Source organism: Triticum urartu, chromosome 2A (genome assembly GCF_056163025.1).
Source record: "Triticum urartu cultivar PI428250 chromosome 2A, HENAU_Tu73, whole genome shotgun sequence".
Lineage (NCBI taxonomy): Eukaryota > Viridiplantae > Streptophyta > Magnoliopsida > Poales > Poaceae > Triticum > Triticum urartu.
This window is the reverse complement of record NC_141874.1, coordinates 702470920-702486832: the sequence shown is the minus strand read 5'-3', so window position 1 is coordinate 702486832 and position 15913 is coordinate 702470920. Positions and strand designations below refer to the sequence as shown.

Genomic DNA, 15913 nt, shown 5'->3' with positions numbered 1-15913 from the left:
GGGAGTCGTTTTCGTCATCCCTTGCATACTATAGTTCATCACGAGGTTCTACTAACTTGGTGATGGTGACTAAAGAATTCTGTCAATCACTATTTTATCTGGAAGATTAACTCCCACTTGATTCAAGCGATTGTAGTACCCAGACAATCTGAGCACATGCTCACTAGTTGAGCGATTCTGCTCCATCTTTTAGCTATAGAACTTGTTGGAGACTTCATATCTCTCAACTCGGGTATTTGCTTGAAATATTAACTTCAACTCCTGGAACATCTCATATGGTCCATGACGTTCAAAACGTCTTTGAAGTCCCAATTCTAAGCCATTAAGCACGGTGCACTAAACTATCAAGTTGTCATCATATTGAGCTAGCCAAACGTTCATAACGTTTGCATGTGCTCCTGCAATAGGTCTATCACCTAGCGGTGCATCAAGGACATAATTCTTCTGTGCAGCAATGAGGATAAACCTCAGATCATGGATCCAATCCGCATCATTGCTACTAACATCTTTCAACACAATTTTCTCTAGGAACATATCAAAATAAACACAGGGAAGCAACAACGCGAGCTATTGATCTACAACATGATTTGCAAAATACTACCAGGACTAAGTTCATTAAGAACTCCCACTTAGACAGACATCTCTCTAGTCATCTAAGTGATCACGTGATCCAAATCAACTAAACCATGTCCGATCATCACGTGAGATGGAGTAGTTTTCAATGGTGAGCATCACTATGTTGATCATATCTACTATATGATTCACGTTCGACCTTTCGGTCTCCGTGTTCCGAGGCCATATCTGTATATGCTAGGCTCGTCAAGTTTAACCTGAGTATTCCGCGTGTGCAACTGTTTTGCACCCGTTGTATTTGAACGTAGAGCCTATCACACCCGATCATCACGTGGTGTCTCAGCACGAAGAACTTTCGCAACGGTGCATACTCAGGGAGAACACTTCTTGATAATTAGTGAGAGATCATCTTAAAATGCTACCGTCAAACTAAGCAAAATAAGATGTATAAAAGATAAACATCATATGCAATCAAAATATGTGACATGATATGGCCATCATCATCTTGCGCCTTTGATCATCATGTTGCGCCTTTGATCGTCACCGGCATGACACCATGATCTCCATCATCTTGATCTATATCAATGTGTCGTCACGTGGTTGTCTCGCCAACAATTGCTCTTGCAACTATTGCTATCGCATAGCGATAAAGTAAAGCAATTATTGGGCGCTTGCATCTTATGCAATAGAGAGACAACCATAAGGATTTTGCCAGTTGCCGATAACTTCAAAAAAAATGATCATCTCATACAACAACTTATATCTCATCATGTCTTGACCATGTCACATCACAACATGCCCTAGAAAAACAAGTTAGACGTCCTCTACTTTGTTTTCGCAAGTTTTACGTGGCTGCTACTGGGCTTAGTAAGAACTGTTCTTACCTACGCATCAAAAACCACAACGATAGTTTGTCAAGTTGGTGCTGTTTTAACCTTCAAGGACCGGCCGTAGCCACACTCAGTTCAACTAAAGTTGGAGAAACTGACACCCGCCAGCCACCTGTGTGCAAAGCACGTCGGTAGAACCAGTCTCGCGTAAGCGTACGCGTAATGTCGGTCCGGGCCGCTTCATCCAACAATACCGCCGAACCAAAGTATGACATGCTGGTAAGCAGTATGACTTATATCGCCCACAACTCACTTGTGTTCTACTCATGCATATAACATCAACACATAAAACCTAGGCTCGGATGCCACTGTTGGGGAACATAGTAATTTCAAAAATTTCCTACGCACACGCAAGATCATGGTGATGCATAGCAACGAGAGGGGAGAGTGTTGTCTACGTACCCTCATAGACCGACAGCGGAAGCGTTATGACAACGCGGTTGATGTAGTCGTACGTCTTCACGGCCAGACCGATCAAGCACCGAAACTACGGCACCTCCGAGTTCTAGCACACGTTCAGCTCGATGACGATCCCCGGACTCCGATTCAGCAAAGTGTCCGGGAAGAGTTCCGTCAGCCCGACGGTGTGGTGACGATCTTGATGTTCTACCGTCGTAAGGCTTCGCCTAAGCACCGCTACAATATTATCGAGGATTATGGTGGAGGGGGGCACCGCACACGGCTAAGAGAACGATCATGAAGATCAACTTGTGTGTCTATGGGGTGCCCCTGCCCCGTATATAAAGGAGTGGAGGAGGGGAGGGCCGGCCCTCTCTATGGCGCGCCCTAGGGGAGTCCTACTCCCACCGGGAGTAGGATTCCCCCTTTCCTAGTCCAACTAGGAGTCCTTCCATGTAGTAGGAGTAGGAGACAAGGAAGGGAAAGAGGGAAGAGAAGGAAGGAGGGGGCGCCGCCCCTCCCCCTAGTCCAATTCGGACTAGTCAATGGGGGGGGCACGCGGCCTGCCTCTCTCTCTCCCCTAAAGCCTAATAAGGCCCATATACTTCTTCCCCCGTATTCCCGTAACTCTCCGGTACTCCGAAAAATACCCGACCCACTCGGAACCTTTCCGATGTCCGAATATAGTCGTCCAATATATCGATCTTTACGTCTCGACCATTTCAAGACTCCTCGTCATGTCCCCGATCTCATCTGGGACTCCGAACTCCTTCGGTACATCAAAACTTATAAACTCATAATATAACTGTCATCGAAACCTTAAGCGTGCGGACCCTATGGGTTCGAGAACAATGTAGACATGACTGAGACACGTCTCCGGTCAATAACCAATAGCGGAACCTGAATGTAGACATGACTGAGACACATCATTTGTCATCGGTATGTTACTTTCCCGAGATTCGATCATCGGTATCTCAATACCTAGTTCAATCTCGTTACCGGCAAGTCTCTTTACTCGTTCTGTAATACATCATCTCGCAACTAACTCATTAGTTGCAATGCTTGCAAGGCTTATGTGATGTGCATTACCGAGAGGGCCCAGAGATACCTCTCCGACAATCGGAGTGACAAATCCTAATCTCGAAATACGCCAACCCAACATGTACCTTTGGAGACACCTGTAGAGCTCCTTTATAATCACCCAGTTACGTTGTGACGTTTGGTAGCACACAAAGTGTTCCTCCGGTAAACGGGAGTTGCATAATCTCATAGTCATAGGAACATGTATAAGTCATGAAGAAAGCAATAGCAACATACTAAACGATCGCGTGCTAAGCTAACGGAATGGGTCAAGTCAATCACATCATTCTCCTAATGATGTGATCCCGTTAATCAAATAACAACTCTTTGTCTATGGTTAGGAAACATAACCATCTTTGATTAATGAGCTAGTCAAGTAGAGGCATACTAGTGCCACTCTGTTTGTCTATGTATTCACACATGTATTATGTTTCCGGTTAATACAATTCTAGCATGAATAATAAACATTTATCATGAAATAAGGAAATAAATAATAACTTTATTATTGCCTCTAGGGCATATTTCCTTCAGTGTGTGCCTTCATGGGAGATCGACCTGAAGAAAAAGATTGCATGCGTGCGATGGATAATGCCAACTAGTAGTGTGTGTGCATGCATGCACGAGAGAAGGTTAGTGGTACAATTATAAAGAGAAGGCTACTGCGTGGGTGTAAAAGAATAGCTGAATAGGTGAGGTCACAATCAATGTAAAGTTGAATTCAAATATTTGAATAAGAGATCCTGATGTTTGAAACCCATGCATGCATGAATATAACGGAGATCTGCGCGGTGTTGTTTGGAAACGAGCATGTTGTAATGTATACACATTGAACAAGGTCAGACTGATTTGAATTTGAGATACCGATGGCAGACATCATTTGGCCACGTCGCATCCGTGCATGGACACACTATTCTAATTGGAGATGATGGGCGGCTTTTGCATCACATATCTATATCTATACCCCTATATATATATATATATATATATATATAGCAAAAGTGCCCGTGCGTTGCAACGGGTGAACAACGAAAAGTTCATATTATAAATTTTGACAATCAAGGCAATTTTTTTACATGGTAGATTCTGAACAAAAATATCATTTATAACTCTTAAATTTATTTAATTCAGTGCTAAAGATTAACCGGAGATAAAGGGATAAATTCAAGTATCACAGTTCAGAAAATTAATTGACAGCCATAGAAGTGATTTCTTTTCTATTGGGGGCAGGAATGTTAATAAAGCTTTCACTAATTTATATTAACATCGAGTAGATTCCAACATTTATTTCGCACGTTTGTCCATCTCTCACTTATGCCACGTTCTCACAAATATGTGCAAACTTCACATGTTTGCTGCTGATGTCATAGGTCCTTTCGTAATCGCTAAAATTCTCTTAAAAATCTTCTTGCGAGAATTGAATTGTTGTTCTGGTTGAATAATACGTGCTCCCAACTCAGAGACACCTCATAAGAATATTAATAACTGGGAACATTCAGATTTATTTTGTATAGTTGAATATCGATCAAATCAAAGACAGGAAGATTGTCATGTAGCAATCTGGAGCGAACAACTCGCCTTCTTTTCCTCTCTTCTTTCCCCCTGTTTACTTTGATCTTGTCTTTATCACACGAGGACGGCTACAACACATCATAATATTCTCTAGCTTCTTCGGACTCTCCCTCCTCCATCTCTGCATTCATGCATAGGCATGGCAAGGCTCCGCGTGGCTTGTTCAGGTTTAATGATGCCATGACTTCACAATTTCGCACAAAGTTTGTGCAAACCTATATTAGAAAAGGAACAGAAAAATAAGCATCAGACTCACGCATCTTGTACCAAAAGCAAACAATTCATGTGTGCACTTAACACAGCAGGAGCTGATTGATCAGCATATGGTTACTGCACTACTGAGCCTAAGCTATACATTTTAAGCATCCAATAATCCAAACGGATGGCACAAACGAAGTAGCAACAGATAGCATTGTGATATCCATGCGCCACAACCACCCAAATGTAACATGTGGATAATATATATATGGCCAATCTTACTTTCATCTAAGAAAATAAAAATTATGTTTGCATGACAGAATATAACTTCTACAGCAGCCAAATCTTAAAGCAGGAAAACTAATGTGAGCACTTTTTTCCCATCAAGTTGTGATGTTGTCTCTTCTCCTCTAGCAATAATGTGGTCAATATCTTCTCCTTAGAACTGGATACCATTTCAGCAACAAATCTCACCATCAGTTCATTCTTATTGGCAGCTAATAAAGAACACAACAACAAAAGCACATTAATACTTGTTCCACTTTAACATAAAAAATAATTACATTACATGCAGTGAGAAGAAACAAAAGCAACTTTTCTATTCTGGCAATCAATCTTGTTGAATGACCAAAGCATCTAAGTCAAGCTTCTTATATGCTCTCTCGATTACTTTTGCCTCAATAGTAATACTACAATGGAACATTTTCTGTATGGCACAACTAAAACATACCGCTACCCTTCTATTTCCAAATAGAAATTAAGAACCTCGGTGCAAAAACGGAAAGACATGAACTTTTTTGTTACAAGTTCTATATGCACGGTCTTCACCTTGCAAACCCACTCGAGTGTTCCTAAGAAATAGAAGAATTCAACCCCAAACACCATGGTAACAATAATAAAAGGGAACTATCGCATGGATGTGCTGGCAGTTTAACGTCTGACCATCTCGTTGTTGTGTCTACCGTACATCTGAAAGCATGTGCAGATGATGGTGGCATGACATGTCAAACTGCGAGTATCGTGCGGATGTAGCATCACTTGGTAGTGCATTCCATAAAGAAAATACTATTTGAGAAGACTATACCAGTCACTATCACAAAGAACTGCAATATTAACGGTGGAGAGATTGATCCCACCACTTTCCCTAGTTGAAAGCCAGAAGATGAACATTTCACTCTCTGGCTTGTTGAAAGCTTAAATAAAAGGATCACGATCACCGCCACCAGTTTTGCGATCAATCTAGCAATACTAATACCCTCTGTATGTTTGATAATCTCCCAAGATGTGTAAAAGATGGGTCATCTGCAGGATACACAACTGTGATAAAATACTGAAATGGCAGGCATACATAAGAAAATACGGGATAACCATATAAGATGGGTCACAAAACTCAAGATAGAATGTGAGCATGGACACAAAATCACCTCACAAGCAGAATTTCTGTAACTCATATTGCTATCATATTTTTATCATAGTCATGATCCTTTCTGAAGCAACCAAGCTAGGTGCATAAGTAACAGAGAGAATCAGTACCTCACAGAATATTAGTACTTCAGAGCCATGGGCCTTTAGCTTGGGAATACATTTATCTAACAGAACCATCTTTTCCTGTAGAAAGGGAAGTAATTTTCCTTATCTCAAAGAAAGGAACCATTTTTCCTGTAGAAAGCATCAAGCCTTGAGGAGGCGCACAAGGACGATGCCCTCGAGCTGCTTCAGGACTCCAAGGAGACCGCTGATACTGTGGTCCGCGGCAGGGCAGGGGAGGGTTGCTACCGGTGGAATCGTCGGGGCGCACGGCGGACATAAAAATTTACAAAACATTGTCACGTACTTTTATATATTTTTACTCACTACTGCAGTTAGTGAATCATGAAAATGTATTCAAGGACAAGACTGAATTCTATACACCAAATATATTTTTCAGGATGAGGATAGCATATACGTGAAGGACTGTTCTTTGTTGAGTCACCATCCCGACGGACGGTGGGCGGATGGTTCAGAATTCTTCAGATTCAGAAGCCTACAGATAGATAAGACACTGAACATGGTGAGGCAGACTTCAATTCAAAGATGAACCTAGCCTTCTTTGCTGCCCCACAGTTGAACGCCTGTTCTCCCCATTGAATTTTAGATTTATTACTTCACATTTTCTTTTTGTCTACTATTCTTCGAGCGAACTGGCGTTGCAGAAACTACATTGATGTATCTTTTGTTGATAAAAACACAAACTGGGCTATCCATGATGAAAGGCCGAAGAATAAAAAGAACAGTTACGGAGCGGCGATGGCCGCCAGGGGTACAAACCATGCCACAGACCTGCTGCACAAGCACTACGCGAGCAGGCCATCCACTCAGATGAATACGGCAGGCGAGTGATGCATAGAAAGACCACAAGGTACTGACAAATGTCTTTTCCATTCCTCCTTTGATTTTTCTTTGAGGTGAATCTCTCTCACCTGGGCTTGTTGGTCGAGGAAAGGGTGTGTGGCCACCAGTACAGCATGAAGAGATCTCACTGTGCGTGGTGGAGATGAGATGGTACTCCCGTCCCGCCTACTGCGAGTGCCGTATGGCGGCCTCGCGCCAGGTCCGGGCCTGCGAAAGAGCAGGAGCAGCACCAACGGTTGAGCATGGAGAGGATCCGCCGAGCAGGAGCATGACCAATTGCTCAAGCACGAAGAGGATCCGTCGCCGCGTGGGCAGCAACATCGACTCGCTGATCTGCCCCGCTATGGCCTTGGAGGTCTCCCTGCTGTTAGAGTATAGCGTACTGGTAGCCTAGCGTATGTATATGCATATGTACGCGTACAGAGCACGACCTGTGGTCAGTGCGTGCGTGTGAGTAGTGGGCATGTCGACCACGATCAGCCAGGGTAGTGGCGCACTATGATCTCTGAAACTGTATATAGTTCGAGCCTAGAGACCTAATACAAGTGCGTTGAATCCTATAGCTTCTCTTCCTTCTTCATGGTATCAGATACCGGCGACCGGCTCAATCCCTTCGCTCCGGTCGACGATCCCGCTTCCGCCGCTATGGAAAACAACCCCGACTCTCCCTCCTCTCCTGCTCCGGACGGCCCTGGCGCTCCCGTCGCCCCGCCTCCACCCGCTCTTCTCCCGGCCGCGCCCGTGGCTCCTGCTCCGGTCGGTCCTCCTCTGCCCGCGACTGCTGTCTCCCCCACGGTGCTGCAAACCATCGACATCCGGCGTCACGTCCCGGTCACCCTGGACCTCCTCGCCGGCAACTACGCGCAATGACGCCGCCACTTCGACACCGCGATCGGCATGTTCGGGCTCCGTGACCACGTGGACGCCGAGGCCGTTCCGCGCTTCGACGACCCCAACTGGGCCATGGCGGACCACGCCGTGGTTCACTGGTTGAACGCCACTGTCGCTCCTGATCTTCTGGATGCTGTGATGGCGGACGACGACACGGCCCTCACCGTCTGGCTGGCCATCGACGGGCTCTTCCGCGACAACCAGCTCGCCCGCGCTGTGTACATCGACGCCGAGTACCACGCTGTGGTGCAAGGCGATCTGACTGTCATGCAGTACTGCACCAAGCTCAAGACGTACGCCGACCAGCTCTGCGACCTTGGCCAGCCCATGTCCGAGTCGCACCAGGTCTTCCACCTCTTGCGTGGCCTCAACCGTCAATACCACGGCGCCATTCCCCACATTACGTCGCAGTCGCCCCTGCCCTCGCTCCTCCAGACGCGCTCCTTCCTACTTCTCGAGGAGCACCGCGCCGAGCAGACCGCGCGTCTCCAGGGCGCGCACGCGCTCTACGCCGGCCGTGGCACCACACCGTCGCCTCCCGCGCCACCTGCTGCTTCCCCACCTGACAACACCGGTGGTGGATGTGCGCGCGATGGCCGTGGCCGTCGCCGCGGTCGTGGCAACGGTGCTGGGGGTGCGCCGCCCTCGCCTGCGCCTGCGCCCCCCCGTATCCCCGGTCTGCCTGCTCCCGTCCCCGGCACCAACTCTTCGACGGGGCTCGTTCAGGCCTGGCCCATGCCGTGGCGTGCACCGGGGTCTGGCGTGCTTGGCCCCCGTCCTGGAACGCCGCCTCAACAGGCCATGTACGCTGCCCCCGCTGCTCCTGGTGCGCACGGCTACAGGCCTCCCCCTGGCTATGTGCCCCCATACGGCTACGCCCCGACGCCCGTCTACGCCGCTCCTCCTGCTGCGCCGCAACAGCAATCGCCCCTGGACATGGCCTCTCTCCAGGCCGCGCTTCACAGCGCCACGGCGGGGCCGTCGTCCTCCGGCAGCGCCTCCGAGTGGTACATGGATTCCGGTGCGGCGTCCCACATGACCAACTCTCCTGGTACACTTCAAACCCTCCTTCCCTCTTCTTCCTCTTCACACATCATAGTTGGCAGTGGTGAGCATCTGCCATCACGCACACCGGCACCGGATCCCTCATCTCCGGTACCTCTCCCATTCAACTACGCAACATCCTTATCTCTCCCTCCCTGATCAAAAACCTTCTCTCTGTCCGTCAGATTTGTCGAGACAACCCTGTTTCGGATGAGTTTGACTTGTTTGGTTTCTCTGTCAAGGACCTCCGAACTCGGGCGGTGATCCTGCGATGTGATTCCACTGGCGACCTCTACTCCGTGACGGCGCCGCCCAAACGCTCTGCGCTTCCCTTCGCCAGCGTTGTCACTGCTGCCTGGCTTCACCAACGGCTTGGTCATCTCGGTTCCGCCCAGCTTCAGCTCGTTGACAGTAGTTTTTCTTTCAGTAAAACTGCGCCGCATCCTTGCCATGCCTGTCAGCTTGGCAAACACGTGTGCCTCCCGTTTTCAGAGTCCGTCAGTTGTACTTATTTCCCCTTTCAACTATTGCATCTTGATCTATGGACAGCTCCAGTTTCTAGTGTTTCCAGTTATCAATTCTACCTTGTCATTCTTGATGATTACACACACTACGTTTGGACGTTTCCTCTCAAGCACAAATCTGATGTTCTCCCCATTCTGCGCGATTTCTATGCCTACGCCCGCACGGAGTTTCAGCTGCCGGTGTTCTCAGTCCAAACTAACAACGGCCGCGAGTTCGACAGCCATGCCTCCCGTGAGCTCCTTGCTTCCCAGGGCACTGTCCTCCAGTTGTCCTGCCCTTACACCAGCCAGCAAAACGGCAAGGCCGAACGCACTTTGCGCACTCTCAACGATAGCGTTCGCGCCCTCCTTTTCCACGCTTCGATGCCGCCGCAGTTCTGGGCTGAAGCTCTGAACACCGCCACCTATCTGCTGAATCAACGACCCTACCACCACAGCGCGCCGCGCACACCGCATGAACTCCTGCTCGGTGTTGCTCCCGACTACAGCTTCTTGCGCGTCTTCGGATGCCTCTGCTACCCAAACGTCGCCTCCACTGCACGCCACAAGCTCGACTACCGCTCGGTGGCCTGCGTCTTCCTCGGCTATCCTGCCGATCACCGCAGGTATCGATGTTCCGATCTTCAGTCTAAACGCGTGATCACCTCGCGCCATGTTTATTTCCATGAGGATATCTTTCCCTTTGCGCGTCGTGAGGCTGCTCCTTCACCGCAGCTTGGGGCTCAGCCGCAGCTCTGGGCTCCACCGATCCTGCAGCTTCTCCCCTCCTCGCCCGCGCCTCGCTGGAGCCCTCCTACGAGTGCTCGATCGCCCGCGCCTCCTCCGCATTCACCCGTGGCTGTTGGATCGTCTCTGGACGGCTCACGCGATCTCGCCTCTAGCGCGGGCTCGGCTCGTTCAAACAAGGGCGTCCGATCACCATCCAATGGCCGTGGCTCTTCCTCCTCAGCAGGACAGCGCTCTGCTTCAGATTCAGACATGGCGTTAGGTTCAGAGGCCGGTGGCCCGCGCGCTCCCACACCTGCTGCATCGCCTCGCCGCATGGTGACCAGCGCCCAGGCCGGGGTCTTCAAACCCAATCCCAAGTACTACGACGCCGCTGCTGCCTCCTCCACCACCTCGCTCTTGCCGCTGCCCAGCTCGGTCCGGGTTGCCGTGCGCGACCCCAACTGGCTCGCCGCCATGCGCGAAGAATTTGCTGCGCTTGTCACCAATCGGACCTAGGAGCTGGTTCCTCGGCTGCCCAACGCCAACTTGATCAGTGGCAAATGGGTGTTCAAGCACAAATTCCGCGTTGATGGCTCTCTCGAGCGGTACAAAGCGCGGTGGGTGGTCAGGGGCTTCAACCAGCGTGGTGGCGTGGACTACGATGAGACCTTCTCTCCGGTGGTCAAGCCGGCGACGATCCGCGCTGTCGTCACCATTGCTGCATCGCGCGGTTGGCCCGTTCATCAACTGGACGTCAAGAACGCATTTCTGCACGGGACGCTGGCGGAGGAGGTGTACTGCCTCCAGCCGGCCGGCTTCATCGACGAGCAACGGCCTCAACATGTCTGCCGCCTAGCCAAGTCGCTGTACGGGCCCAAGCAGGCCCCGCGCGCCTGGTTCCAGACGTTCGCCGCCTTCCTCAAGACGATCGGCTTCACCGCGACACGCTCTGACTCCTCGCTGTTCACCTACACGCGTGGCGCGGATGTGGCCTTCTCCTCTACGTCGACGACATCGTCCTCACCGCCTCGACCCCAGCTCTTCTCCAACGGATCGTCCTCGCACTCACCAATGAGTTCGCCATGAAGGACCTCGGTGACCTGCGGTTCTTCCTCGGCATTCAGGTGACGCGCACCGCGTCCGGCTTCTTCCTCTGCCAGCAACAGTACGCTGAGGACGTCCTCGAGCGCGCTGGCATGGACACTTGCAAGCCGTCACCCACGCCGATCGACACGAAGGGCAAGCTCCCGCAGGCTGCTGGCCCGCGCGCGGCCAATCCGTCTGGCTATCGCAGTATTGCCGGTGCCCTACAATACCTGACGATCACCAGGCCTGAGCTGGCGTATGCCGTCCAGCAGATATGCTTGCACATGCATGACCTGCGGGAGTGCCATCATGCTCTCATCAAGCGCGTGTTGCGCTACGTCCGGGGCACGCCCACGCTCGGTCTGCATCTCCGCGCTTCCTCCACACTCGATCTCCGTGGCTACACTAACGCTGACTGGGCCGGCTGCACGCACACCCGTCACTCGACGTCTGGGTTCTGCATCTACCTCGGCGACGCGCTCATCTCCTGGTCCTCCAAGCGTCAGGCCACCGTTTCTCACTCGAGCGCCGAAGCGGAGTATCGTGGCGTCGCCAACATCGTTGCAGAATGCATCTGGCTCCGGCAGCTCCTCGGCGAGCTTCTTCTTCCCATTCGCTCGGCGACTGTGGTCTACTGCGACAACGTGTCCGCCTGCTACCTCTCCGCCAACCCCGTCCACCATCGTCGCACGAAGCATGTCGAACTCGACATCCATTTCGTGCGGGAACGAGTGGCGCTCGGCCAGTTTCGCGTGCTTCACATCCCCACCACCCAGCAGCTCGCTGATGTCATGACGAAAGGCTTGCCCACGGACATTTTTCTTCAGTTCCGGGCCAGTCTTTGCATCTCGCGAGCCGACGCCAAGACTACGGGGGGGTGTTAGAGTATAGCGTACTGGTAGCCTAGCATATGTATATGCATGTGTACGCGTACAGAGCACGACCTGTGGTCAGTGCGTGCGTGCGAGTAGTGGGCATGTCGCCCACGATCAGCCAGGGTAGTGGCGCACTATGATCTCTGAAACTGTATATAGTTCGAGCCTGGAGAGCTAATACAAGTGCGTTGAATCCTATAGCTTCTCTTCCTTCTTCACCTGCCAGCCATGGAGGCGAGCCCCCACCTGCAAGGACTTTGCGCTGCCGTGCCGGAACCCTCCGTCTCTGCGCCTGGCTCCGGTGAGCTCCTTCCTAGGCCGCCCCCTTCTTCTCTCCCTGCTGCGGATGCCATGAATCTGCACAGAAAGCCGCGATCTGGCCTTGGTGGGTCGAGTGGCGTGGTCCGCACGCGCGAGACGCGTCGCCGCCGCTGCCGTCCCCATGCATCTCCTGGACTTGGGACGGGAAGAAGGCTGCCGGGGAGGTCGAAGATCGAGGGAGAGGGAGGAGCTGGAGAGATGGAGACCGCTGCTCCTGGCATGGAATTTGGTCGCGGACTCGGCGAGGAAGGCAGCGGCGCGCCCGCTCGTGCGTGGGAGGATGAAGGGGATCGTGCATGGGGAGGATAAAGGGGATCGGAGGAGGCCGGCGGCGTGCGGGGTGAGGTAGGCGGGGCGGACCGCTCGAGGGATAGCGTGGCTGCGTTTTCTTTTTTTCCTTCGTACCGGTTTGACTTGGACGGCGGGTTAGTTCCTAAAAAGCACAGGGACCTTTATGTAAAAACTCCACGACGGTGAATCCGGAGACTCAATGCATGCTTTATTATTAGGGAGAGATATATATTATTTTATATATTTTTATATTGTCTGCGGGTAACTTTAACTTTGAAAGATGGTCGTTGGATGAGGCGAGTCCGATGGTCCAAAGATGGCAAATTTGAGCACTACTGGCCGTTGGATATCATCTAGATTCCACCAGATTTTGCCACATGTATAATCTAGAAGACTCTATGGTTGAGCTTAAGCATAATGCACAAACATCAAAACACAAGAACTTCTCATTTGTTCTAGAATCTTCCGTATCAGAATTGCCCAAATGTTTTTCTACATGATTTGCCATTATTTGTTTTTACTTTATGTCTTACGACGCACAATTCCATGAATCTTAAAATAGATTAGCTTTCTTATAAAAACTAGATGATTTTGAGAACTATAAGAATTAAACGAACATCTACACCATGCATATATGACTCAAATCTTGCATGCTATAATGTGGTATTTATTCATAATTTGGTTGCCAAATCTCATGCGTGCAATGCACATGTACCTTACTCTAGTCTAAATGGTGTTTGTGTGTGTGTTGTGCGTGTTGAAGTGAAAATTGTCTTTTTTGGTACACGTTAAGCTTGTTCTTCTGAAATTTCAAGCCGCGCCTTGTTATGCCGAAAATTCAAGCTAGCGTCTCTGTCTATCGTGCTGGGAAACTCCCGCCTCTTCAACCCGCGCCTTATTAGCCTGAAATATTTAAGATATATCTTTGTCTCGTTGTGCTCCGACAACTCCCTCCATCTCAACCTGCGCCTTGCTATTCCGAACTTACAACGCGCGCGAAAACTCCCACCTCCTGTGAAATCCCGACACGGGAAATGCTCGTGGTACCCCTGAACCGAAAGAACCGCCTCAAATCGGTGGGGGTACTTTCATAACTTACCCCACATTTCGGACAAGCGTGTCTCTAAGCCATGGTTCCCCACTGCCATCCCATCTGCCCACCCATTCGTACACCGAGGCCGTGAAAACCCGCAACGAAACCCCACACCCTGCTCCGTCCGCCACCCAGCCGGAGCCTCTTCCCCGACGACGTCGTCCATAGCAACACCTCGACGTCCCTCATCCACCATACCGGATGAGGATCCATCGTCGATCTCATCATCCCGTCGGTTCAGCCACACCGTCCTCCACCTCCAAGGAGCTGCCCCGATATTCCCCTCGTCTTTCATGCCACCTCCATTCCCACACCGCCGTCTTCACCTGCACCACCGGAAGAGCATCATCATCACCGTATTCTCGGATGAAGCTGCGGCCTAATCGGCACCACCAAAGAGGTTGTACACTAATCGCCGCATTTTCTTCTTGATTCGATCTCATGGTGCTGCCGGCGCTCGGTCCCGAGCCGACACGGCGCAGCTCCATCCACGGCAGCGTTGCTGGCCACTTCCTCCACGATGTCGCTCCCTCGGCGGCGACGTCCACATCAGTAGGACCTGCTGCTGCTTTAGCTCTCGCTCGCGCTGCTGCTGTGCTCTTGCTCTCGGTCCCCTGCCTGGTCTGCTCTTGCTATTGCTCTTGCTCGCGCTGCTGCTCTCGCTCTTGCTCTTGCTTGTGATGCTGCTCCGATTTAGCTACACTTCACTCCGATGCCGCCGGGGTGAAGGAAGAACCAGCCGCAGCGGGGAGGGGGGCTCGCCGGAGAGGTACCCCACTATCTATCTTAGGGTTTAGGATGGGGGCGGTGGTCGCCGGCGGTGGCGGGGCGGTGGCGTGTGGATCGCTGGAGAAAAAGCTCGGCACAGGGGGGCCTAGAGGGATGGTCGGGGCAGCGGCGGACCGGCGGTGGGGAGTGTTTTCAGGGCGGGCGGGGCGGCGGGGGCGACGGGGGGCTGCTGTTTGGCCGGCTAAGGGGGGTGGAGGTTGAAGATAAACCGCAGGCCCTTGATTTCGTATCCAACGGCTGAAAAATCGACTGACCAGAGATAAAAAAGTTAGTCGACCGACGTGTAGCCTCACCTTGCTAGTGCGTCCAGTTTCGACAGCAAAATTCAGTTTCGACAACAAAATTCAGTTTCGATAGTTAAGTTCAGTTTCGACAGTTAAGTTCAGTTTCGACAGTTAAATTCAGTTTCAACAGTTAAGTTCAGAGATGAGCGGCTGATGTATTTTACATATAGCACTTTGTGTTTATGTATTTTACGTCATGTATTGGAGATGCTATTAGAATTCCACTCAGGTTAATGTTGTTCGTTGTCTCTCTTGTCCTGCTTCAGCCTCGGCGTCGTACAACTCACCAGAGCTGCTCCAACGACGAAACCCTCCATCATAGCAGAGCAGTACCTCGGGCTCCATCTCCAGACGCCTAAGATCTTCTTCCCCTCCTCCGACAGCCAAGTCAGCCGGAGCATCCTCACCGGCCAACCCAATCACGCTGAGATCGACATGGCTTCGCCAAAGAGGTTGTACACTTGTTGCATCTCTTTTTTACTCTACATGTTATATATATTGTCCACTGAGCACTCGTAGTAACGGGAAATACGATTATTTTATCCTACTATATGACAAGCAGTGAGGTACCAGGCAACTTAGCTATCTGTGATGGACTCTCTTGAACACCATCATTATTTATCTCTGCGCGTTTGAGCTGTGCATTTGTCGATGGGCCTGGCAGTTGAGCTAGTATGGCAGTGGCCTGGGTCCAAAGTAATAGAAGTAGCACAAAAACATTTTTTAGTGTAGGATTTTCCTTGCTCAAGCCTGCCTACTAGAATCGCCAGTGCTTGAAAGGAAAAGTGAATGAAAAACATCAGAATTGGAAAGTTTCCTATGGTACTACTTCTCATGAATTTGGTGCAAAGGAATGGAGCAAAGGAAAACTGTAGGATTTGTTCCTTTAGTGTCTCCTTGAAAGAAA

General features: G+C 50.5%; 1 protein-coding gene across 1 annotated transcript; it reads left to right on the top strand.

Moving 5' to 3' along the window:
• Positions 1–7679: 7679 nt before the first annotated feature.
• Positions 7680–9312, top strand: LOC147986937 (uncharacterized). Its single transcript, XM_087540204.1, has 2 exons — positions 7680–9042; positions 9278–9312. The coding sequence occupies exons 1-2, from the start codon at positions 7998–8000 to the stop codon at positions 9310–9312; spliced, it is 1080 nt and encodes a 359-aa protein (XP_087396330.1). The 5' UTR covers positions 7680–7997.
• Positions 9313–15913: the final 6601 nt, after the last annotated feature.